The sequence below is a fragment of the Labrus mixtus genome, chromosome 5 (genome assembly GCF_963584025.1).
Source record: "Labrus mixtus chromosome 5, fLabMix1.1, whole genome shotgun sequence".
In the NCBI taxonomy this organism is placed as follows: Eukaryota; Metazoa; Chordata; class Actinopteri; order Labriformes; family Labridae; genus Labrus; species Labrus mixtus.
The window spans coordinates 31,685,852-31,712,233 of NC_083616.1; the positions used below are offsets into that span (position 1 = coordinate 31,685,852).

Genomic DNA, 26,382 nt, shown 5'->3' on the forward strand with positions numbered 1-26,382 from the left:
CATCTCAGATTGCGCAATCCCTCACAAACTGGGTCGAGCGTATGCCTTTTGCTTTCTTACTGTTTGTCACCAATGTAATGTTTGTAGACACTTCTATTATACGTCCTCACTTTCCATAGAATAAGTAATGTATTTCACGTGTGTTTTTAACATATTTAGTCTAATCTGACATAAAACCGCACTGAAAAAGCATGAGGTGAGGCAGCTGCCTCACCTGAAGGGGGCGAGTTTATGCTTGGTTTGATGGTTGCTCCTCTTCTATGCAGATTTTTTATATAAAAAATTTGGCTCTGATTGCAAAAATGGAAAAGGAAGATTTTATATCTAAGCTTAAAGATTTCTCAAAACTGGACTTTCAATCAAAACGTGAAGTGATAAATAATGGAAGACTTTTAAAACTAAAAGAAGGTAAGGAGGACTTTTACAACAAAGTCACAGATAATTTAGTCCAGAAGGATAGGCAAAAGGACTTTGTTTACAAGTAAAGGTAAGACCATGAATACACCGCAGTATATGCCTACTTTTATTTTTATTGAATGAGTATGAATTGTGGAATTGCAATGGAAAAAACATTTCTGAGGCGCTATAAATGTAACGTTCTTCCTTTGCCAAATATGCACCTTCCCTCTATGTGTGTGTAAATAATGCTGATATGAGATATGAAACACAACCAGTAGTCAATGTGCAAGCTGCCAATTGAATGGTGAATTTAAGCTACTCTATAAATGGGTTCATATATTTGTAAATCTGACTCTGAAAAAGTCAGTGCCTCACCAGCCACGAACCTCGCCGCACGTCACTGACCTGCAGCATGATAGAATGAACACCTCCCTCCCCATTCCCACAATAATGGACAAAGCGACGTTGACAAGACGAGAGTAGTGTGCCGTCGTTGTTCAGCGGACATCGGGTACGTCACAGGCAACACGTCCAACTTATTAAAGCACTTGAAAAGGCACCACGCGAACGTAAACATCACTGCAACTAGGAACAAACAGACAGCCTTTTGTTAGTAATTCTAAACGGGCCAAAGTCATAAAAAATGCCACTGAAGTTCTTATATCGACAGAGGGAAATATTAATAGTTCTGAAACTACACTGTCCCAGATGTGATTAGGTTTATTATGTGCTCAAAGGGCATTCAAAAAACTGTTGGCTTAGTAAACTAAAAGGTGTCAGTGTAATTTAAAATAAATACTTTTACATATAGGCTATATTAATGACTTCATTTCATTCTAAAATACTTTATTTCATTCATATCTTTTATTTATTGGAGACTCTTTTGGTTGAAGGAAGCAGCATAAGTTTATTTTATGTTTAATTTAAAATGTTATTAAAAAGTAACCTGAGCAGGTGTACAAGTCTGAACTGTCGATGCTGCACTTAGTCCAATGTGTAAAAGGGAAATTATAAATGTTCCTAATAAAGAAAAAAAACTTTACTGTAGTGAAAATGTACCAAAGCTTCAAAACTGAGAACTGTACAGAACTGAAATGTTTGTGTACCGTTACACCCCTACTTACTGAGAGTCAATCAAACTTACAGTTCATATTCAGCACTGAATGATGTTTGACAGCACTGAAATGTAATAATCCACTTCTAATCAAGTTCAAATGGAGTTACCATGGCAGCCAGGATGAATGGAGATCCAAATCAACAAACACATGCAGTGAATAAAGTCTGTGCAGCACAAAGAATCTATGAACCATCTGCTGTCTCCAACTGTTCTGTCCTCAGAGGTCACATTCAGCACAAACAGGAGCCTCATTTCCACTTTCACTGTCACACACAATGTGATGGCAGCAGGAGTGTGCCACGTCCCTTTGTCCTGTCTAACTAGTTTTAAACTGTGTTTCTGAAGTCATGGAGACCATTTCTTTTCCATCAATCTAGGCTCTACAACATACATGGCCGCTGCAGGTACTAGCTTTCTTACTAGCCTGTCTCTGCCGGCCTGCAGCTGACTTGTGTATTGTTGTTGGATGTTCCTGCTGGCCTGTGCTATGGTGATCGTGGACTTTACTGTGTGCCTTACTGTCTGCACAGCCAGAAGACGAGGAGGAGAGCTAGCTTATGTCTCTAAAGATATTCTGTTACTATCTCATCACTGAATTCACGTCTGGATGTTTTTGAGGAGAGAACTTGATGTTGGAGACTCTGCATATTTACATGTTTATGAAAATGAACGTCAAATCAAAAATGATTTCTGCTGTTTTTAAAGTTGATGAGTTCCACGAGCTCGACTACGAGCAGCCGGCCAGCAGCCAACATCAAAACGTGAAATGTCACTAAAACTGCATGTTGTAAAATATACATTTCTGTTGGATGTGATGAATGGTGATTTTCTATTCACTGGATTATCACTTTTATTTCAGTTTACATTTTTGATTTAATATTTAAACTCTCATGAGTTTCCATCACCCTCACTTTTCTCATCAGTTTGTGTTACTTCCATCCTGTTGTAGTTTGAACGGTTTAATCATAACAGAAACACAATCTGGACAGCAGCAGGCACAAACCAATAGTTATCTAACCTCTGAATTTAGCCAAGTCATAAGATCATGTTCTGATTCACAAGACACACACACACACACACACACACACACACACACACACACACACACACACACACACACACACACACACACACACACACACACACACACACACACACACACACACACACACACACACACACACACACACACACTATTTCCTGTTAAGAGACCAGTTGTCTGTCCAGGAAACTTCTAGGAAATGGTCTTCATATAGCACACATGTTGTAATTGCCCATAAAAGGATGATTGGGATGTTATAAAAGTTCCGGTTGAGCGAGGACGCTGCCGTGTATGTCGCCGCTTCACGATCCGTGACAAAAATCGTGTTTCTTTTGTGCTATCTATGCTTCTCCCTCCTACTTATCCTCTACTAACAGTCTGCAAACAGATCGACTTTGCTGCTGCTTTCAGTTTGTGTAAACTGACAGCTACTCACCATCTATGACGATCAGCTGTTAGCGCTAGCCGCCGATCAGCTGTTAGCTTCTCGCACAGCTATCAGGATATCCTCACCAGTCTGTGATCACTGGACCCTCGCCTGCCTTATTGGTGGACCGTCCTTCTTCGTCGGCCACGTCGGCTCCCTACCTGGCTTGGACCCGTCGCCCTGCGGCCCGCCACCTGTTGGCTACCGCTGGCTGCCGCTTCCCCCCTACTCTGGCTCGGCTGCTGGCGGCGAAGAGGCCTGCCTGACAACCAGACTGCCGGCTGCTGCTCTCCTGCTCAGATTGTGTCCAGACGGGTCCCCCGTCTGCCACAAAATTGGTCCTTTCCTTATCCTGGTTTGGCTCTCATTCCTGCGGTTTTCCTGACCCCGGCTGGCGCCCGGTAGCTTGCGGCTTTCAGCCTGCGGCTAGCAGCTGCTCTCCCTGCTGCGGACATGGTACTACTAACATACTCCGCTCTGCAACTCCGGAATCTCGCCTGTCACTTCTCTCCGGACAACCTTGCTTCCATTAAATCTTTCGGACTCCTGCGCCGTCCTCACTACGTGCATAGGGCTGCCCGATGCAAGTTTGTTTACACTGACCATGCTATCCCCACTGTAGTGTCTGACCGGCACCATCATCACAACAAATCACACGAGCACACCAGAAACCTGATACCTGTTGTTGTGTGTGTTGACAGAACCACTCCTCTCTCCCCCTCTGCTTCAGAATACACCACCGCCTCATTTATGCTGCACAATGCTCGCTCCCTTAACAACAAAGCAAACCTATTTCACTAAATATCAAACTTTACTGACAGATCCACGTCATCAGAATCATTCAAACCGATGGTTTTATTTAGGCTATAATCGCGCATGAAGTGAGCCGTTTCCAATAAGTAACTTTCATTATGACAATATATAAACATAAAATATAAACATAAAATAAAAGTCCTCCACATACATATTGTATCAGCGCCGTCTCGCCTTCATTATCCCGGACGGACCTCAGAGTACCGGACTTATACACTAATGTAATCACTGATGTAGAGTTAAACATTAGACTAACACAAAGACCATAGAGCCTCCAGTTTTCATTAATATATTTCAATATCTTGCATTTATCATCAATTGTGATTTTTAGTTTTAATAAAGAGTGCACAGAGACATGGCGATGGCTTCACACATTTCACCTCCTCCATACTCAGCACATCTTCATCAGCTGCATGTATTTATTCTGTAGATAATTCAAGTGTGGACATTAAGTCGGGGCATCTCTGACACGATCATTAAGCCATATATTTGATCATAATTAGTCACAGTGCAGACGGAGATGCCCACGAAAATATGTGGCCAACAATTAAAAGTTTGTGTTCGTTGATCAAACCTTTGATTAATAATATGATGGAGTGAGGGAGAAAGCTGACTGACGTGTCCTCTCTGCCACTATATGAAGAAATCAGTGTGGGTCCTGTAAACATGTAAACATTGCAGATATACTCGTGCGTAATGATGAACGGTGGATGTTTTGGCACATAGGACAGCGTGAATGCAGCAGCGACGTGGTGTCATTCTCTGAATTTTCTTCAGTTTGTGATCCTCCTGCTGCAGCAAACTACCGATATGTCCATTTTATCCTTCACTTCATTCACAAACTCCTCTGTTTCTGGGTCAGAAAGTTTCGTTTCTCCGTCTAAACTTCCGTTTTCGCGATCCAGCGCTGGAAACCTTTGATCTGCCCCCTCGTTTGTATGCATTTTCATTCACGAGCTGCTTTGCATTGACCGTTTATGGTTGAATGTGGGCATGTAGAGGGCGGAACATGGGACTAATCTACGTGCGCACATTTCCAGGTGGATCGTCATTTATAAAGGGAACAAGGCGTGCAGGTGTGCGTACAAACGGTTTTATGAATCTGAATCATTTTGTGCGCACGCCATTTCCGGGTTTTTGGCGCACGTACATTTTTATGTATGAATTTTACACACTCTTTTATAAATGAGACCCCTGGTCATTTTTAAAAACCTCCTCAAACAACATCTGTTCAGCAAAGCATTCAGCCTCATCTAACACTCCCCTCAGCTGATCACCCACTCCCTTTCTCCTTCATTTGTTTGTCTAGTGTTTCTATCCTTTCTCTTCTCTGTTTGTGTTTTTCTATTCCTCTCTTGTTGTCTCCCATTACGCCCCCCCACACACACACACTTTGTAAAGCATCCTTGGGTTTCATGAAAGGCGCTATACAAATCTAATTTATTGTTATTAACTTCTCCGAGAGAAATAAACAAATCCTTGATTCACAAGCCATAGTCTCTGTCTGATTGTTCAAGAGCATTTACTCTTCTCCACTCCAACATGTGCTGCTGTGTTCTGATGAAGATAAATGAAAACACACTCACACTTCCTCAGACCAGGCTTCAGTCTGTGCAGTCCACTATGGTCCAAACTGGAGGAAGAAACCAGATCAGAATATATTTCATACATCTTTTAAATCCAGCATCAGACAAGAAGCAGAGTTCATCATTCAGAAACAGTGAGACAGCTTCTGTGTGTCTGTCTGTACCTCAGTGTCTCCAGTCTGCAGTGTGGATCCTCCAGTCGAGCAGACAGCAGCTTCTCTCCTCGTTCTCCTGGATGGTTGTAGCTCAGGTCCAGATCTCGCAGGGGGGAGGAGCTTAGAGCGGAGGCCAGAGACGTACAACCTTCTCCTGTGATCAGACAGTTTGACAGACTACACACACACACACACACACACACACACACACACACACACACACACACACACACACACACACACACACACACACACACACACACACACACACACAATATGCTTAACATCCATTGGTCCATTCTTCACTGTTTTACCAGTAACATCCCATCATAACCATGCAGCTGAACAGAATAGACTTCATAATCTGATACTAATCAATATTTACTCTGGTGACAAATAGCGATGGTAAGACAGAGCATGAGATAAACACACAGACTGCTTTGACATCAGCAGTGATGTAGAAACAGTTCTGAACTGTTTCATCTGAAAAAAATATTCTTTAGTTCTTTATGTTCCAAACATTATCCATGGTTTGTTTGTTGGAGGGGAAAGAACTTCATATTTAACTTTCTTTATTCCAGTCCACCTTCCTCAGACTAAAAGACTGAGAGCTATAGAACGAGCTCAGAGCTTTACAGCTTTAATGTGGAAACATACAGTAAAACTTTAAACCACCACCAAGGCCCATTTAATAAATGATTCAACAGGAAAACATTTTGTTAGAGGAATAATCTGGATCAGATGCACACTAACCTGAGAGTGTCCAGTCTACAGAGTGGACTCTTTAGTCCACTACACAGCAGCTTCACTCCTGAATCATGCAGGTTGTTGTTGCTCAGGTCCAGCTCTCTCAGACTAGAGGACTGGGAGCTGAGGACTGAGGACAGAGCTTCACAGCTTCTCTCTGAGAGGTTACAGCCACTCAGCCTGAAGAGAATATGTTTGGTAAGTTAATCAAAATATCAAATAAACTAAGTACATTTAAGCTTATTGGGTAAATTTTCACATGAATAAGTCCTTACCTGAGCATTTCCAGTGAACAGTGTAGAGTCTTTAAACCACTACACAGCAGCTTCACTCCTGAATCCTGCAGGTTGTTGTTGCTCAGGTCCAGCTCTCTCAGACTAGAGGACTGGGAGCTGAGGACTGAGGACAGAGCTTCACAGCTTCTTTCTGAGACCTCACAGTCACTCAACCTGAAGAGGATTCAGAAGAACACAAATCAATTACAAACAACAGTTGTTATTTCTGAATGAAGAGAACTACATTTAACCTGGATAGTCATGTGAGCACGTACAGAGCTTTGTTTGAAGCTTTGATCACAGGCAGCAGCCTCAGAAGAGCCTCCTCTGAAGCAGAGTATTTCTTCAGGTCAAACACGTCCAGATCTTTTTCTGATGACAGTAAGATGAAGACCAGAGCTGACCACTGAGCAAGAGACAGTTTATCTGTGGAGAGACGTCCTGATCTCAGGGACTGTTGGATCTCCTCCACTAGAGAACGATCATTCAGTTCATTCAGACAGTGGAACAGATTGATGCTTTTCTCTGCAGACAGATCCTCACTGATCTTCTCCTTGATGTACTTGACTGTTTTCTGATTGGTCTTTGAGCCACTTCCTGTGTGTGTTAGCAGACCTCGTATGAGATTCTGATTGGTCTCTAAAGAAAGACCGAGGAGGAAGCGAAGGAACAAGTCCAGGTGTCCATTAGGACTCTGTAAGGCCTGGTCCACAGCACTCTGATATAAAGGTGTTGGGTCAGGATTTTCTCTGAATACTTTAGACCTCCAGGATGTTTTTTGTTCTTCTGACATCAGATTGACTCCAGAGTTGATGAAGGTCAGATGGACATGAAGAGCAGCCAGAAACTCCTGAACACTCAGATGGATGAAGCAGAACACCTTGTCCTGGTACAGTCCTCTCTCCTCTTTAAAGATCTGTGTGAACACTCCTGAGTACACTGAGGCTTCTATGATATCGATGTCACACTCTGTCAGGTCTGAGTTATAGAAGATCAGGTTTCCTTTCTGCAGCTGCTCAAAAGCCAGTTTTCCCAGAGACTCAATCATCTTCCTGCTCTCTGGACTCCAGTGTGGATCTGTCTCAGCTCCTCCATCATACTTGATGTTCTTCAGTTTGGACTGAACCACCAGGAAGTGGATGTACATCTCAGTCAGGGTCTTGGGCAGCTCTCCTCCCTCTCTGGTCTTCAGCACATCTTCCAGAACTGTAGCAGTGATCCAGCAGAAGACCGGGATGTGGCACATGATGTGAAGGCTTCTGGATGTCTTGATGTGGGAGATGATTCTGTTGGCTTGCTCCTCATCTCTGAACCTCTTCCTGAAGTACTCCTCCTTCTGTGGGTCAGTGAACCCTCTGACCTCTGTCACCATGTCAACACACTCAGGAGGGATCTGATTGGCTGCTGCAGGTCGTGTGGTTATCCAGAGGCGAGCAGAGGGAAGCAGTTTCCCCCTGATGAGGTTAGTCAGCAGCACATCCACTGAGGTGGACTTTGTGACATCAGTCAGGGTCTCGTTGTTTTTAAAGTCCAGAGGAAGTCGACACTCATCCAGACCGTCAAAGATGAACACAACCTGGAACTCTTCAAACCTGCAGATTCCTGCTTCTTTGGTTTCAGGAAAGAAGTGATGAACAAGTTCTAACAGGCTGAACTTTTTCTTCTTCAGCACATTCAGCTCTCTGAAAGTGAATGGAAATGTGAACTGTATGTCCTGGTTGTCTTTGTCTTCAGCCCAGTCCAGAGTGAACTTCTGTGTTAAGACTGTTTTCCCGATGCCAGCCACTCCCTTTGTCATCACTCTTCTGATTGGTTCATCTCTTCCAGGTGAGACTTTAAAGATGTCTTCTTGTCTGATGGTTGTTTCTGGTCTATCTGGTTTCCTGGATGCTGTTTCAATCTGTCTGACCTCATGTTCATCGTTAACCTCTCCAGTCCCTCCCTCTGTGATGTAGAGCTCTGTGTAGATCTGGTTCAGAAGGGTTGGGTTTCCTGCTTTAGCAATCCCCTCAAACACACACTGGAACTTCTCCTTCAGGTTAGATTTGTGTTTACGCCGGCACTCTGCAGTGACTGTCCCTGAAAAAAGAAAGAACTGAAATCAATGAACAGATCCTGATATAGATCACATGACTATCTGAGTTTGGAACTTTAAACCTTTTTGTCCTTTTTCTAAAATACTAAATCTGTTAAAATGTTCTTACTGCTCTGCAGACAGTCAGCCAGCTCCTCCTGCTTCATTCTCCTCAGGAAGTGCAGAGTTATCTTCAAAAATTCCTCTTTACAGCTTCTCCCCTGCTCTTCATCCTCACTCTGACTCTCTAAGCATTCTGGGTAATCTGGACTCAGAACCCTCTGGACTCTCTTCAGCTCGTTCTTCACAAAGGTGACGATGTTCTCCTCCAGCAGCTGGAACAGAAGGAGACACTGGATATTTAATATAAACTGGTAGAACTCAACATGTGTTTCATCTGTCAGTCTGAAGGTCAGCTGGTCTAAACAGAACAATAACTTAGAATTAAATTATTGTAATGGTAGTGTATTAATTAACAATGTGTTGAACGCACCATAAAGATGGAGTCCAGGTCTGTTGGATTCTGCTGGTCTGATTGATCTCTGTGAACATTGGAGCTCTCCTCTTGAACTCTGTGACAGGACATATTACACAAGAAAACAACGGGATATATATAATGAAACTCTGAGCCAAGATATGAGTCTTTAAACAACAGAGACATAACATTAACTTGATTTTTAATTCTTACCTTCCATCAGCAGGACTTCCATCTTTAAAGTCAATAAGGCGACCCATAGACCAGTCACTCTTCATGGACACACAGCTGGGTCCAGGAGAGTCTGGTCTCTGTTCCTGCATCCTGATACAAAAAACAACATTATTAGTTACTGTGAGCAGCAGATGAGACAGTGATGATGATGATGATGATGATCGTGATGATGATGATGATGATGGTGATGATGATGATGATGATGATGATGATGATGATGATGATGATGATGATGAACTCTGAGCAAAGATATGAGTCTTTAAACAACAGAGACATAACATTAACTTGATTTTTAATTCTTACCTTCCATCAGCAGGACTTCCATCTTTAAAGTCAATAATGAGACTGTTAGACCGGTCACTCTTCATGGACACACAGCTGGGTCCAGGAGAGTCTGGTCTCTGTTCCTGCATCCTGATACAAAAAACAACATTATTAGTTACTGTGAGCAGCAGATGAGACAGTGATGATGATGATGATGATGATGATCGTGATGATGATGATGATGATGGTGATAAAGATGATGATGAAGGTGGAGTGATGTGAGTGTTGAGCTGTGACATGGAGAAGAGTCATGGACAGTTAGAGATCCTCACCTCAGAGCTTCATGTTCTTCACACAGAGAGGTTTTAGAGGGAGGGGCTCCCTCCTCTGTGTCCTCACACTGATCCATAGCAGAGCGCCCCCTGCTGGGAGAGCTGCACTCTGTCACTACAACAACACTGATGGAGTTCAGCTGCTGAAGTCACATCCAGTCAAAGATCTTCAGCTGTTGAGGAAACAAAGAGATGAAGCTGCTGATTCACCTTCATCATCATCATCATCATCATCATCATCATCATCATCATCATCATCACCTCACTGTCAGTCTACAAACATCACATCTACCTGGTTCACCTTCATCATCATCATCATCATCACCTCACTGTCAGTCTACAAACATCACATCTACCTGGTTCACCTTCATCATCATCATCATCACCTCACTGTCAGTCTACACACATCACATCTACCTGGTTCACCTTCATCATCATCATCATCACCTCACTGTCAGTCTACAAACATCACATCTACCTGGTTGACCTTCATCATCATCATCACCTCACTGTTAGTCTACACACATCACATCTACCTGGTTCACCTTCATCATCATCATCATCACCTCACTGTCAGTCTACAAACATCACATCTACCTGGTTCACCTTCATCATCATCATCATCACCTCACTGTCAGTCTACAAACATCACATCTACCTGGTTCACCTTCATCATCATCATCATCATCATCATCACCTCACTGTCAGTCTACAAACATCACATCTACCTGGTTCACCTTCATCATCATCATCATCACCTCACTGTCAGTCTACAAACATCACATCTACCTGGTTCACCTTCATCATCATCATCATCATCATCATCACCTCACTGTCAGTCTACAAACATCACATCTACCTGGTTCACCTTCATCATCATCATCATCACCTCACTGTCAGTCTACAAACATCACATCTACCTGGTTCACCTTCATCATCATCATCATCATCATCATCACCTCACTGTCAGTCTACAAACATCACATCTACCTGGTTCACCTTCATCATCATCATCATCATCATCACCTCACTGTCAGTCTACAAACATCACATCTACCTGGTTCACCTTCATCATCATCATCATCACCTCACTGTCAGTCTACAAACATCACATCTACCTGGTTCACCTTCATCGTCATCATCATCATCACCTCACTGTCAGTCTACAAACATCACATCTACCTGGTTCACCTTCATCATCATCATCATCATCATCACCTCACTGTCAGTCTACAAACATCACATCTACCTGGTTCACCTTCATCATCATCATCATCATCACCTCACTGTCAGTCTACAAACATCACATCTACCTGGTTCACCTTCATCATCATCATCATCATCACCTCACTGTCAGTCTACAAACATCACATCTACCTGGTTCACCTTCATCATCATCATCATCATCACCTCACTGTCAGTCTACAAACATCACATCTACCTGGTTCACCTTCATCATCATCATCATCATCACCTCACTGTCAGTCTACAAACATCACATCTACCTGGTTCACCTTCATCATCATCATCATCATCACCTCACTGTCAGTCTACAAACATCACATCTACCTGGTTCACCTGGTGTTATGATCTAATCTTCTGTTCTCTCTTATAGTAGATGATTTATTACTCTCAGATGTTCTGTTCTTGTTAGACTGATTATCCAGCTGAAGTATGAAATTAGTTGTAGGTTCTGAATGTATTCACTGCACAGTCTGTAACTTGGACATGAATCACTCTTTTTTAAGATCTGTCATCATCTCCTTCTTGTTCTAATTTGATGAATTTAAATGATTTTATTTAAACTTTTATGAATTGAACTTTTTTGAATTGATCCTCTAGCATCTGTAGTATCCCACCTAAAGGCATGTATTTATATTCCTTATAATCAACATTTATATAAAGTGGTCATGAATAATCATAATAGTATTTCAGTATAATAATGAACTAAAAGACACATATTATCCAAATTAGATAAATAAATAATAATAGTGTGAGGGTTGTATATTATAAACATAACATAATCAACTAAGCATGAAATGCAGAAGGGCACATGTGCACATTAATTCAAACTGAGCCTACAAAGTGAAACTCATCAAGGATAGAGTGAAAAAAGTCAATGCTGAGATTAAATTTTGCATGGTCAAAGAGTGAGGTCTCAAGTTTCATACGAGTTTGCTTTTGGGGTAATTAAGTAATAAATCTTAGGCTAACCTGACATTTACGAGAGGTGAAGGAGAGACAAATACAAGAAAAAGGACCATCATTCCAAGAAAACCTGCCATACATGCTATGTTGGTGTGTCGATGTCCGGTCACAAGATGGTTGGCCAGATATATACCCCATTTATCAAGAAGACATGACATTGCAGTAGGTTTTTTTTTGACTGCTAACTTCTGAAAATAGCATGTGGCAATGTATGGGACATGGCTGGGGCTGTGAAGCCCACGTGGGACATAGTTAGAGCTATCAGGCCCATGTGGGACATAGATGGATCTATAAAGCCCATGTGGAGGAGGCGGATACCATCTCCACGCCCTCAGCAAAATAAGTATATATTGTGTGATATTCTTTGTCTTAGTCAGTCGTCTGCAGGCGGCTCACTGCTTTGGATTCTGAGAAAGATGAATAAAGCTTTTAGTGCTCAATTTGTTTGTCTCCTGGGTCCAGTCTCTGAAGAAAGACAAACAAGCTTTAAAACACCACTTAGAACTTAAAAAGGACAGTTAGATTTAGAGTTTAAAATGTTGATGTCTTTGTTGGTCCGGTCACAGGCAAAAACTGACCCTGCCTATTTTCCGGATTTATTAAAAAAAAAGGTCACTACACATCAATAAAGTTTTATCTTATCAGAGGAGGCTTCACTGCAGGACTTTGAATCATAAAACAATAACAAGTCAAACCCAACAAGTCATTGATTAACCAAGAACACAGTCAGCTGATTGAGAGAGTTACAACAACTTCTTATGAATATGTTCCACTGTAAAGAAAACGTAATTAAGAAAAATGTTAAAATCAAAATGATAATCACTCAAACATTTAAATTACAGAAGATAAAGTGATGATCTCAATGAAAGAAACTTCCAGAGCGGGCTCGTCTTTAATCGACCTGTTAGCATGTTAGCATAGCCTGCATCGGGACTGAGGATCATTGTGTGTCCTTCACTTCTACTTTAGTCAGAGCAGCTAATGAATCCGGTGGCTAACTGTTAGCTTACAGCTCTTTTTACACTTAAATTAAACGAGTCTTTCAAACAGTATAAAAAGTGTCTCTTACCTTCAACACGGAGAACTAATCTGCGTCTCAACAGGACAACGTCAAAGTCAAGTCTCCTGACACCAGGAAATACCAAAGTCTAATAATCACCATGGCAACAGGGAATCAAAGGTCACAGCTTTATAACGTTTTATTGAAGGAAGCTTGTTTATTGTGTCAGATGATCCGTTACTGCTTTGATATCAGATATATTGTGCAATGATAGAAGTTGATGAAAGTGTTTGAGGCAGTCTGTTGTCCTGCAGTGGTCTGTAAAAAAAAGAAGGGCTGCTGTATGGGATCAATTGCCTGTAAATAAGATTTTGAACTCGTAAAAGGTTACTTTGGTGAACTATTTTGTGCACACAGGTAAGGTTTGCACACGTGCAAACAACATTTGTAATTGTAGAAATAGTCTGCGCATATGTAAATCAATTCTGTTGTTGTGAAACAATGTGAAGATGTGTAATGATTTTGTGCTCACAGTTCAGATTGCATAAATTCCCTATCTTCTCGTGCGATCCTGAAGGTACAAGCACAAGCTTTGAGTTACAACCACAGATTTTGACAGAGTCTTTACGCCTCAGCCTCCAGCCAATCAGCACGTCTCTACCTTGTCAACTGACAATCAGAGGAAGCTGAGTCTGTTTAGTATGGAGTTAGATCAGTCTCAAGTTTCATGAATGCACACAGAAGGATTCACAAATGTATTTTGTGATTTATATATGAAGGACTCTATCCACAAAAATAGTTTTCAATACACACACAAATATTTAGCATTGTATATGAATGTAAAAAAATACACAAATATAAAACAAGATTCACGCACAAATATTTATAGTTTTATATTTAATAGAAATCCACAAATGTGTGATATACATATATATTAAAAAAACACATTTGGATCTTGTCTTGTCAGTCTGCCTTCACAAACTGTTTGTCATCTGTGAACCTCGCTGCATTTGTGTGTGGGACTTTTGAGACTCCCCTCCCGTGGTTTGATTCACAAATGGAAATGTCTGTAGCCAATCAGATGTCTCCTTCCTATTCAGCCAATCACAGTAGGGTAGATTCAATGGTACGTTTTAATGTGATCACTTTAGCGTTACATCGCAGCGATCAGCCGAGCTGTCTGATTAAGTCGTCTTTATGTTGACGAGTACAAACGGTCTCTGTGATCGTCGTACTATAGATGGAAAGTCGTTTATCGTGCTGGGTCACGTTGTTGATGCTGGGCTCTGCTCTAAACGAGTCAGTATCTGAAGTGTATGTACAGTTTAAGCTCTGTGTGCAATAATGAACGGCCGACTCCTCAAGAAACGAGTCAGACTCTCCGTGTCTGCAAAGACAGAGATGCCTTGTTTCATAGTGTGGGGGAATGTCTTATTGTCAGTAGCTTCCTTTAACATGAGAGAAAATTGACTTTCTAACAATTTCCAAACATGTTTCTAAAAGTTCACATCCTGGTGACTTATCCAAAGAAAGACTATCTACTGCTTCTTTGAGCTCCTCTGACGTAATATCAGCATCACATCATTCTGCAAACTCCTCATCTATATGAGGAAGAAGAGCTGAGAGATGGTTGAAGAAGGAGTCAGCATCCATGACAGAAAAGGCTGATGAGTCTAGTTTACCATAGAAAGAAACCATTTCATCAAGACTGGATCAGAACTAACTTGGTCATGAACTAATAAGGCTTTGATTGGATTTCTTTCCTGCCTTCTTTTCTCTCAATGACAGAAATACTTTTCTCTCCTTCCTCCATCCATTTGACCCTGGATCTTCTGTCGGCTCCTTCAGCTTTCTTCACATAGAGTTCATCCAGCTGTGTTTGTAGAATATGTCCTTTTTGTTTATCAGTGTCACAAAGTCATGTCTTATTACAGCAGCTTTTTATTTCTTTGATTATATTCATTTCTGATGATTTGTTACTCATATTTAGAGATTTTCCAAATGTAACAGAGTGCTCCCTAAATGTGAACTTCATGAATTCCCATTTACAGATGTAAGAAGTGATAGATTTATCCAGCATCACATCAGATATAATAACTTTTATATCTTCAGGAAAAGATCATATTTAAAATCCCTCCTATAATAATGTTGGCAGTTGGATAGTTTAAGGGATTCAGTGGCACTAGAGGCCTCCAAAATCAACTGTTAGGTTATTAAAGCCATACCTATTGACCAAAATATAAAAGTGCTTGTTAATGTCAACTATGTAAATTATCCAGTGACCATCATGAGTACTTCTAGAGGTGATGAATTTACCAGGAGGGTTACAGAACAGGAGCCTGCTGATCTAGTGGAACCAAGGTCATCCCTTTGATTTATCCAGAATATTTCATCCTCTAGTTTTCAGTGTTTCTTCAGAAATATAAAATCAGCTTTTTCACCCTTACAAAATAAAAATATAGATTTTCTCTTGGTGTTTTCTCTCGAGCGTTAAGAGAGATACAAGAAAAGGAAACATTCATTGTGAACAGGAAATAACAACTGTTAATAAACAAACTATTCCAACCAGTTGAAATATAAAGAGCACCTTGGAAAAACTCCACTTGATGGACCAAATGTTGGATGGGCTAATATCCCTCCATGGATTGTTCCAGTGCCTAGCGTTGACTTACAACTTGTGGAGCAAAAGTGAGAATGGATTGAAAGAAATGTAGCTAACATTGGGCATTTGGTTGAAGATTATTTACAAAAGAAATATTATAACTACATACCTACTGATGGATCCAAAGAGCCAGAGAGTGGACATGTGGGGACAGGAGTGTTCATATCTGAGTTTGATAAAGAAATATGTAAAAGAATGAATAATAAATGATCCATGTTTACAGCAGAACTAACTACTATAATGTTAGGGTTGAATGGATCGAGGAGGTAAGGCCAGAGAGAGTTGTTGTTTGTTCAGATTCAACTGTAGCTCTTACAGGCCTGAACTCAAAAGAAACAGTAAGAGAGGACTTACTGATGGAAACAAAGATAATGTTGTTGAGATTACAAAACTGTCTCTGTATTTCTCTTCTTCCTCTCTGTCTGTATTTCTCTTCATCCTCTCTGTCTGTATTTCTCTTCATCCTCTCTGTCTCTGTATTTCTCTTCATCCTCTCTGTCTCTGTATTTCTCTTCATCCTCTCTGTCTCTGTATTTCTCTTCTTCCTCTCTGTCTGTATTTCTCTTCATCCTCTCTGTCTCTGTATTTCTCTTCATCCTCTCTGTCTCTGTATTTCTCTTCTTCCTCTCTGTCTGTATTTCTCTTCTTCCTCTCTGTCTCTGTATTTCTCTTCTTCCTCTCTGTCTCTGTATTTCTCTTCTTCCTCTCTGTCTGTATTTCTCTTCATCCTCTCTGTCTCTGTATTTCTCTTCTTCCTCTCTGTCTCTGTATTTCTCTTCATCCTCTCTGTCTCTGTATTTCTCTTCATCCTCTCTGTCTGTATTTCTCTTCATCCTCTCTTCATCCTCTCTGTCTCTGTATTTCTCTTCATCCTCTCTGTCTGTATTTCTCTTCTTCCTCTCTGTCTCTGTATTTCTCTTCATCCTCTCTGTCTCTGTATTTCTCTTCATCCTCTCTGTCTCTGTATTTCTCTTCATCCTCTCTGTCTGTATTTCTCTTCATCCTCTCTGTCTGTATTTCTCTTCTTCCTCTCTGTCTCTGTATTTCTCTTCATCCTCTCTCTCTGTATTTCTCTTCATCTTCTCTGTCTGTATTTCTCTTTATCCTCTCTGTCTGTATTTCTCTTCATCCTCTCTGTCTGTATTTCTCTTCTTCCTCTCTGTCTCTGTATTTCTCTTCATCCTCTCTGTCTGTATTTCTCTTCTTCCTCTCTGTCTCTGTATTTCTCTTCATCCTCTCTCTCTGTATTTCTCTTCATCTTCTCTGTCTGTATTTCTCTTTATCCTCTCTGTCTGTATTTCTCTTTATCTTCTCTGTCTGTATTTCTCTTTATCCTCTCTGTCTGTATTTCTCTTCATCCTCTCTGTCTCTGTATTTCTCTTCTTCCTCTCTGTCTCTGTATTTCTCTTCATCCTCTCTGTCTGTATTTCTCTTCTTCCTCTCTGTCTCTGTATTTCTCTTCATCCTCTCTCTCTGTATTTCTCTTCATCTTCTCTGTCTGTATTTCTCTTTATCCTCTCTGTCTGTATTTCTCTTTATCCTCTCTGTCTGTATTTCTCTTTATCCTCTCTGTCTGTATTTCTCTTTATCCTCTCTGTCTGTATTTCTCTTTATCCTCTCTGTCTGTATTTCTCTTTATCCTCTCTGTCTGTATTTCTCTTCATCCTCTCTGTCTCTGTATTTCTCTTCATCCTCTCTCTCTGTATTTCTCTTCATCTTCTCTGTCTGTATTTCTCTTTATCCTCTCTGTCTGTATTTCTCTTTATCCTCTCTGTCTGTATTTCTCTTTATCCTCTCTGTCTGTATTTCTCTTCATCCTCTCTCTCTGTATTTCTCTTCATCCTCTCTGTCTCTGTATTTCTCTTCATCCTCTCTGTCTGTATTTCTCTTCATCCTCTCTGTCTCTGTATTTCTCTTCTTCCTCTCTGTCTCTGTATTTCTCTTCTTCCTCTCTGTCTGTATTTCTCTTCTTCCTCTCTGTCTGTATTTCTCTTCTTCCTCTCTGTCTCTGTATTTCTCTTCTTCCTCTCTGTCTGTATTTCTCTTCTTCCTCTCTGTCTGTATTTCTCTTCATCCTCTCTGTCTCTGTATTTCTCTTCATCCTCTCTGTCTGTATTTCTCTTCATCCTCTCTCTCTGTATTTCTCTTCATCCTCTCTGTCTCTGTATTTCTCTTCATCCTCTCTGTCTGTATTTCTCTTCATCCTCTCTGTCTCTGTATTTCTCTTCTTCCTCTCTGTCTCTGTATTTCTCTTCTTCCTCTCTGTCTGTATTTATCTTCATCCTCTCTGTCTGTATTTCTCTTCTTCCTCTCTGTCTGTATTTCTCTTCATCCTCTCTGTCTCTGTATTTCTCTTCATCCTCTCTGTCTGTATTTCTCTTCTTCCTCTCTGTCTGTATTTCTCTTCTTCCTCTCTGTCTGTATTTCTCTTCTTCCTCTCTGTCTCTGTATTTCTCTTCTTCCTCTCTGTCTCTGTATTTCTCTTCATCCTCTCTGTCTCTGTATTTCTCTTCATCCTCTCTGTCTCTGTATTTCTCTTCATCCTCTCTGTCTGTATTTCTCTTCTTCCTCTCTGTCTGTATTTCTCTTCTTCCTCTCTGTCTGTATTTCTCTTCATCCTCTCTGTCTCTGTATTTCTCTTCATCCTCTCTGTCTCTGTATTTCTCTTCATCTCCTTTGTCTCCTGTGTGTGTTTCTTTATTTCATCGTCTCCACTTGTAGGAATCTGTAATCTTGTGTTCATGACGTCACAGGACTTCGGGGCAGCACTGTGCCGCCGGTTGCCTACTGTTGTAAAAGAAAGTTCTAACTTTTGGCAGCTTGGACATCAACCTCTCTTTTTCCTCCCTCTACATCCTTTTTTCTGCTCTGCTAGATAAGCTTCACTTCATACTGGCTTGTTCGTTAGTTTCTATCTCTTTCGCTCTAGTCTCTTTTTTCTCTCTCTGTGATGCAGTGTCAATCATTTCTTTAAAGGGATACTTCACCTGTTGAAACATGAATCTGTATTGACATTGGGTCATATATGTAGAAATGTGAAATACATTTTGAAGTTGGTGCCTTCTTGACTGAGAAAAGGCAGAAAGTGTCTTTTTGGCTCATGTGGATGCAAGACACCAGCTCCCAGAATGCACAGCAACGCAGACCACTCCCACTAAGGTCCTCTATTTACAGACATTTACTTCAACACATACGGCCGTTTCCTCAACTGATTCTGAGATTTCTTCCAGAAGGAATTTGGCATCTTAGAAATTCCTGTCAGAAAACAGACTCTATGTCTGTGTCCACAGGCAAACAGTGAGAGCACCGACACTACCAGTCCACCCCTGACCTACCAGTCAGGCCTGTCTGCAGCAGTCGTCTCATCGCAATATTGCGGCTAGTAGAGTTAGCCACGAACATCCGATTCGAGGACCTTCAAAATCCACTTCATTCATTTTTTTCGGCATCATCAGCTTTCTCCATAGAGCCTGTTAGCAGGATGCACGACCATTCAAAAATACTACCAGGTTTCTAATGATACAAAGTTTAATGCAAATGGCTGAAGTATCCCTTTAAACACGCTGTCAACTAATGTTGCATTCAGGTGGTGTCGGACACATCGGACAAACAAGATTCTTAGTTAAAAGAATGCACAATGCTTAAAATGCACATGAACACCTGCTCAAGTCGGAAAAACACCTCGTCACTCGGAAAAGAATGAGGTGCTCGACTTCCCGACTTGACGTCATCACATAAGGGGCAAAATATGTTTAGTTAATGTTAACATTCTTTTTATTGATTCACGTATTGACCATCAACTTTTTGCCCAGATATAACTGTAACAGTAACATTTCATTGATCTTCTTTGTAGTTGTTTGTTGTTACAACATTCAAATTATTATTATTATTATTTTTTTTTTTTTGGGCTTTTTGTGCCTTTAATGGAGAGATAGGACAGTGGATAGAGTCGGAAATCAGGGAGAGAGAGTGGGGAATGACATGCGGGAAAGAAGCCACAGGTGGGATGTGAACCCGGGCCGCCTGCTTGAGACGACAGCCTCCATACATGGGGTGTGCGCACTAACCACTGCTCCACCAGCGCCCCAACATTCAGATTTTCTGAACTGAAATCAAGTCGGAAGAACGACTTCCTAACTCGGAAACTTGGAGCACCCGAGCAGCACCTGAACGCAGCATAAGACCTGAGGGTCATGATGGAATAGTCCATGTCGTGCAGCCAGAGGGGGGAGGGGCCCTGATACATGATTTACAGATGAACTAGCCATTCTTCTGTTAAGAACTTTTTGCGTATGGGTTTTTAGAAAAACAGAACAAAAAGAACAGCTTTCAAGGACTGGAGGAGGGAAATTTGACCAAACATATGATGATTCACACTGGAGAAAAACCCTTCAGCTGCTCTCAATGTGAGAAAGTATTTACCCATAAGGCCAGTCTGACATATCACATGGCAATTCACAGAGGGGAGAAACCCTTCAGTTGCCCTTTTTGCAGTAAAGCATTGCAACAATAAGGAGCTCTAACCCAACACATTTTAGTTCATACAGGAGAGAAACCCTTCAGCTGCTCTGAGTGTGGTAAAAGGTTTAGTTTAGAGGGAAATCTGACCAAACACATGATGATTCACACTGGAGAGAAACAATATCACTGCTCTCACTGTGAGAAAAGATTTACCTATAAGGCTAGTCTGACATATCACATGGCAATTCACAGAGAGAAATCCTTTAGATGCTCTGAGTGTGGTAAAACATTTTACCGACAAAGAGATACACACTATACACATGATTCTGCATACGGGAGAAAAACCCTTCAGCTGCTCTCAGTGTGGAAAACAATTTAGACAAAAGGGGAGTCTGCAGTCACACATGTTAGTTCACACAGGAGCGAAAGCCTTCAGCTGCTCTTTTTGCAGTAAAAGTTTTACCCAAAGAGAAAGTCTGGATAGACACATGTTAGTTCACACAGGAGAGAAACCCTTCAACTGGGGGGGTTGTTCTGGCAGGCCGTCATCCAACGATCTCGAGGAGCCTAAGAGAGCTCAAGGTGCCAGTTCCCCCGGTAGTCTAAGCCTATAGTAGCATAACTAAGAGCTGGTCTACACCAGCACCAGCCCTAACTATAAGATTTATCAAAAAGGAAAGTTTTAAGTCTATTCTTAAAAATACAGACTGTGTCTGCCTCCCGGACCCCGGCTGGAAGACGATTCTCGAGGGGCAGTATGGCACTAGTAGCTCCTTAAGATAAGATGGTGCCTGGCCATTTAGAGCTTTGTAAGTGAGAAGAAGGATCTTGAATTCTATTCTAGACTGTATAGGGAGCCAGTGCAGAGAAGCCAACACAGGAGTAATGTGGTCCCTTTTCCTAGTTCTAGTCAGTACACGAGCTGCAGCGTTCTGGATTGGTTGAAGAGTCTTTAGAGATTTGCCAGAGCACCCTGACAAAAGAGAATTCCAATAATCCAGTCTGGAGGTAACAAATGCATGAACTAGTTTTTCTGCATCATTTTGCGACAGGATATTCCTGATCTTGGATATATTACGAAGGTGAAAATAGACTGTTCTTGAAATTTGCCTGATGTGAGAGCTAAAGCACATATCTTTCATATTTCATTACAGATAAAACCTGCTCACATTAATAAGTTGTCACAAACAAACAGAGTGTCTTTGATGCAAAGACCGAAGTCATCTTTGGGTATTTTAGCATTAGGCATTATAAAATGATAACATGTTTCCAAACCAACAGACTTGAATGGATCCTTCAGCGTTGATCACTGCAGTCTGATCAGCTCCGTGTGGAGTGCATGTTCTTCAACTAAGTAAACTCAGTTAAACGACTTCTGATATGAGCCTGGCAGTCCGTTCTTCTACTTGTCCGCACTATCGTAATCTAACTCTGTCACTGACTTTTTATGCGCCATGAATCTGTGCCATCTCCGTGCGTAATTCAAGGAAGAATTTTAGCGCTGCTCCGGGGTTAAACCAGCGGACCTCTGTATGATCGGACAGCCTGTGCGTGATATCGTTTTTGGATAAGAATGAAATGTTCGGGGTTGGGTATGACAATACCTAAATCACCAAGGATTTGCCTGTTAGGGGATCAAACTGAATTGACCAAAGTATTGAAATATGACCTTGTCGTGATAAACATTGGGGTCGTAATGGCCGCACGATTGATCCTTAGATTATGGAAAAGTACGCCCCCCCCACAATTTAAGCAATGGATGGAACTTATGTCAGAAACTGTGTCTTATACACAAGTGTTAGCCAGAATCAATAATGAAGGTGAGAACTTCCAGAGGTTATGGGGCCACTTTTTTGCTTATACATGTAGTACCATTGGTGCATTGTAATGATAAAGATGTGGTACTGTGTATACTGTGGTTACTGAATTGTTATTTTGGTTCCAATTATGTACTCAGTTGTTATGGGACTTTGGGCATACTATTGTACAACAACAATGCTGTCTGTTTTGTTTGTTGAATGTTAAATTAAAATAAAAAGTTGAATTACAAAAAAGAATGAAATGTTCAGTAATAGTTACATATTTACAGTCTGATGAGGGCTGGTGATAAAGGCAGCAGTCTACTGCATTTAGAAGTGATGTCGCGCTGAAACTTTTAGGTGATCAACACGTTCACCTCTGAGTGACCTAAAAATGAACCATCTGTAATTAAAATCAGTTAATATTCATTTTAATTTACTGTTTTTACAATAACCAGAGGTAAAATAAGTCTATCATCAGGCTCAACGCCGGTGACCACAACCTACACTTAGTCTGGATGTGAGGAGACGGTCTGGGCCATTACGCAGGACAGAGAGGATTGTTTTTTATTTGCAAGAGCCGCTCTTTGTGGCTCACTCCATAGGAAGCTTTGTGATTATTAGCCAAAAATTTTGTTTTACATCAGTCGAGACAGGAGAAACTGGTAAGAAGTGTGCACAGAACTGAAGACCATCAGGATGTGCGCGAAGTGCAGCGGTGTGCCTGTCGTTAAGTCCCGTGGCTCTGATATAATTCTGGCAATTTGTGAGCAAATAAAACTAAAGAAATATCGCTCCTTCGATCTCTCTTGAAAACCTGCATTCTGTGTCACCTCTCTCAGGTGTTCAGCCTGTTTGTTGATTAGCGTAAGGCAGGAGCAGCTTGTGCGCTCGGCCACTCGTCTTTTTTATGATAGGCCTTCTCCCTGCTGAGAAGATAGTTCAAAGTGCCCCAATTAAGTAATTTTCTTATCATGATATCAACCTTTACATTGCTCATTATACATAGTATTTTAATACAATTCGGGGGAAATAAGTGTTACAAATATTTAATATATAAAAAATCTCAAAATATTTTTTTATACATTTCCCCCTTCTTCCCAAAACGTCTCGCGGGCCGTATGAAACCTGCTGTCGGGCCGGATACGGCACGCGGGCCGTATGTTTGACATCCCTGATCTAAACAATGAAAGACTAAATGAAAAAATAAGCTCATAATAAATCAAACTAAGTTTGTAAGCTGTTTGTATTGTTGACTGCTAAATAAATGTGCTGGTGAACAACTAATAACCTGAGTGATATTACCCCTTTGTGGCTCTTGCCATCACAGAGACATAGTAGATCAAATGAAGGTTTCCATTTTTTTCAGACCACCAGAAACTGTCCGTCCAGGCAATTCTACAATTCACTTAGCAGACGCTTTTATCCAAAGCGACGTACATCAGAGAGTAAGAACAACACAAGCAAGGATCTAGAAGAAAGGGAACAATGTCAGTAAGAGCAAACGATCAGCTTTGAGTCTGATTGGACACACAGGTGCTGACAGGAAGTGACCAGAGGCAAAGCACAACATTGAGGGCAGTTCTTGAGAGCTCTAATCAGTATAGAAACCATCTTATAAGTCGTCGTTATCAAACAAAAACCATCGTCATTACCATCATCATCATCAATAATATGGAGACCATCATCATTAAGTTAGTAGATATTCATGAAAGAGCTGGGTCTTTAGCTTTTTCTTAAAGGTGCAGAGGGACTCTGAAGATCACATGGAGTTTGGAAGTTCATTCCACCACCGGGGGGCGACAGAGGAGAAGAGTCTAGTCAGAGACTTAGGACCCTGTTGTGAAGGTTGGATCAGACGCCTTTCATTGGCAGAGTGTAGTGGGCGGGAGGGAGTGTAGACCTGGATCAGAGAGTTAAAGTAAGGAGGAGACGTTTCTGTGGCTGTTTTGTAAGCGAGCAGCAGAGTTTTAAATTTGATGCGAGCAGTAACTGTAAGGAGATGAACAGCGGAGTGACATGTGCTCTTTTAGGAAGGTTGAAGACCAGTCGTGCACTGCAAAAACTCAAAATCTTACCAAGTATATTCTTCTAATTTCTAGTCAAAATATCTCATCACACTTAATATAAGACACAATTACCTAAACGATAACATTTCAGTAAGATATTTGAACTTGTTTCTAGACGGATCATCTTGAATATCTTGTTAAGTGAAACAGTCTTGAAAACATCTTGATTTGAGTCATATCTCAGATGAAACGAGCTTTTACTGACATGTCATAAGGTTTTTAAGCTGCCGAGTTATTTGTTTAAGATAAATCATCTTGTTTCAAGAAACAGACTTAGCTTGAATTAAGAAAACAAATATGCTTTATTTAAATCTGCAGGTCAACAACTCACACATTGCATTATGATGACTTATCTTAAGTACAGTGTGGCTATTTTTCTTATATTTCCATCAAACCATGTCCATGTGATATGGAAAAAAAGACAGAGGCAAAAGCTGGAATTACGTTTCCTTTTCTGTTCTGTTGCACTCTGAACGGACTACACCACATTATTCAAAAATGCTTAAAAACACCCACACTCACTACAGACTCAAGAATGATGTTTGATGATGTCTGTGAGATCATACTTCACTGGAATGTACTTGTTATTATTGAAGTTTACATAGTAGTATGGTGTATAATCAACAAGACTTTTAGCATCCACAAAAATATTGGCTTGAGCTAGGTAAGGAACTTCTACCTTGTAAGCTAAATAATGATCATTCCACCCAGCTGTAGAGAAAGGTTGGCATTCAAAACAATACACTGACACATTTACAATATAGATGTTTTTCACAAGTGCAAACTCTGGTGTATCAGTGATGACATTAGAAATAACCAAAGATTTTTCACATGTATGCTTATTTCCATGTTGCATAATCCACTTCACTGAAACTAAATGTTCAATTTGCTCTATTCCTAAAAAGTCTTTAATCTTTCCTTCAACATAGTGAACATGTTTCACCTCAGAGGCTGGGCCCATGTCAACTTCACTTGAAAAAATAAGTTGTTTCTCATGCACATTCTGACTACATTCATAAAGTTGGTTGTGCTTCACAAGAGATTTACAAATATTCTTAAAACTACTTTTCAGAACCCACTGCTTAAAAAAACAATGCTTTGACTCAAAGAGCATACACATATGCCTCACTGCAGGACCAAGTGCCTTAATCTGAGAAAGAAGATGCAGCAAGTAATGCTGTTTAGGAATGATATTTGCATCCGGAAACAGTTGTTTGAAATGTTGCTCTATTAAAAGCTTCAGCCTTGAAAGAGTTGAGAGAGCAATAATAGGTGAAAACAGAATTTTGACTATCTCTAATAACTTAAGTAGCATTTGTGTGTAATCATTTTCTCTAATTTTATCAATGAGAAATGGCAGGATCTTTAACAAAACCAGCATCTGCCCAGCTGACTGTTTCAATCTATTTTCATTAGATGACAGTGTATTGACAGATATGGGGCAAGGCTTGTCCCTCGCATCCACAGGAGAATAAGGGAAACAAATAATTGCACTGTTGAATGTGTCTAAGTCCATATGCCCTGAAAGCACAAGATGCTTAAAAACACATTTGATTTCATATGGTGCAACACCTTCAAGAATAACACGCATGATGTCCTGTGGGGTTTGATTGATTATATCAAAGTGAGGAAATTCTGTTAATTTGCTTCTCCTTTTTATACCATATGTTGTTTTTAGACTGTCTTTCAGAAAGTCAGTAGTTGCCTTTTCAATGTCATTACATTGCATGTTATGACTTGCCATTGTCCTTTTAACAAACATATCTTCATTAAATTGTTTCTGCATGTCTTCAAAGTTGCATTCGCAGTGCCTGCATTTACTGTCGGCAAACCCTACTCCTTCCTTAAATCCAGCCACTTCGTGTTGAGCTAGAGTGTCTCCACACACAGACATAAGTGCCCCATAAATTGTCCTCTCACCTTTTGCAGTGACAACCTGGACACCATCAGACAGCTCAGTTAAGTCACAGTTAATCCTCTCAAATATCTCATCAATACCACAACGGGAAAGATCTTTTGATTTTACCATGGCAAGCAACCGGATGGCAGCAAGTCTTGATCTGTATTTAGGGTTGATATTACCTAAGGTGTAATAAATCAGTAACAACTTGTTTTTGTTCGCCCGAGATCCAAGAGGATTGCATAACTCAATTTCATCTGTATATAAAATCAACTGCTGTGGGAACTCAAAAACAGTGGATGCGACTTAAAAATGTCTCCATCAATGAAATCTTGAAAAAATC

General features: G+C 40.7%; 1 protein-coding gene across 4 annotated transcripts in view; it reads right to left on the reverse strand.

Moving 5' to 3' along the window:
- Positions 1-26,382, reverse strand: part of LOC132974898 (NACHT, LRR and PYD domains-containing protein 3-like) — a 184,150-nt gene that overhangs the window by 87,873 nt on the left and 69,895 nt on the right. For 2 of the 4 annotated variants that reach the window (XM_061039220.1, XM_061039217.1), the window contains 7 exons: positions 9,648-9,758; positions 9,324-9,434; positions 9,129-9,207; positions 8,766-8,970; positions 6,837-8,640; positions 6,562-6,735; positions 6,293-6,466 (listed from right to left, as the gene is read on the reverse strand). In XM_061039220.1, the coding sequence (XP_060895203.1) occupies positions 6,293-6,466; positions 6,562-6,735; positions 6,837-8,640; positions 8,766-8,970; positions 9,129-9,207; positions 9,324-9,434; positions 9,648-9,758 (2,658 nt within the window). Of the gene's footprint in view, positions 1-5,384; positions 5,432-5,548; positions 5,717-6,292; positions 6,467-6,561; positions 6,736-6,836; positions 8,641-8,765; positions 8,971-9,128; positions 9,208-9,323; positions 9,435-9,647; positions 9,759-9,940; positions 10,114-13,217; positions 13,348-26,382 lie in introns of those variants that run through there. The other 2 variants (XM_061039223.1, XM_061039219.1) reach the window with 2 other exon arrangements.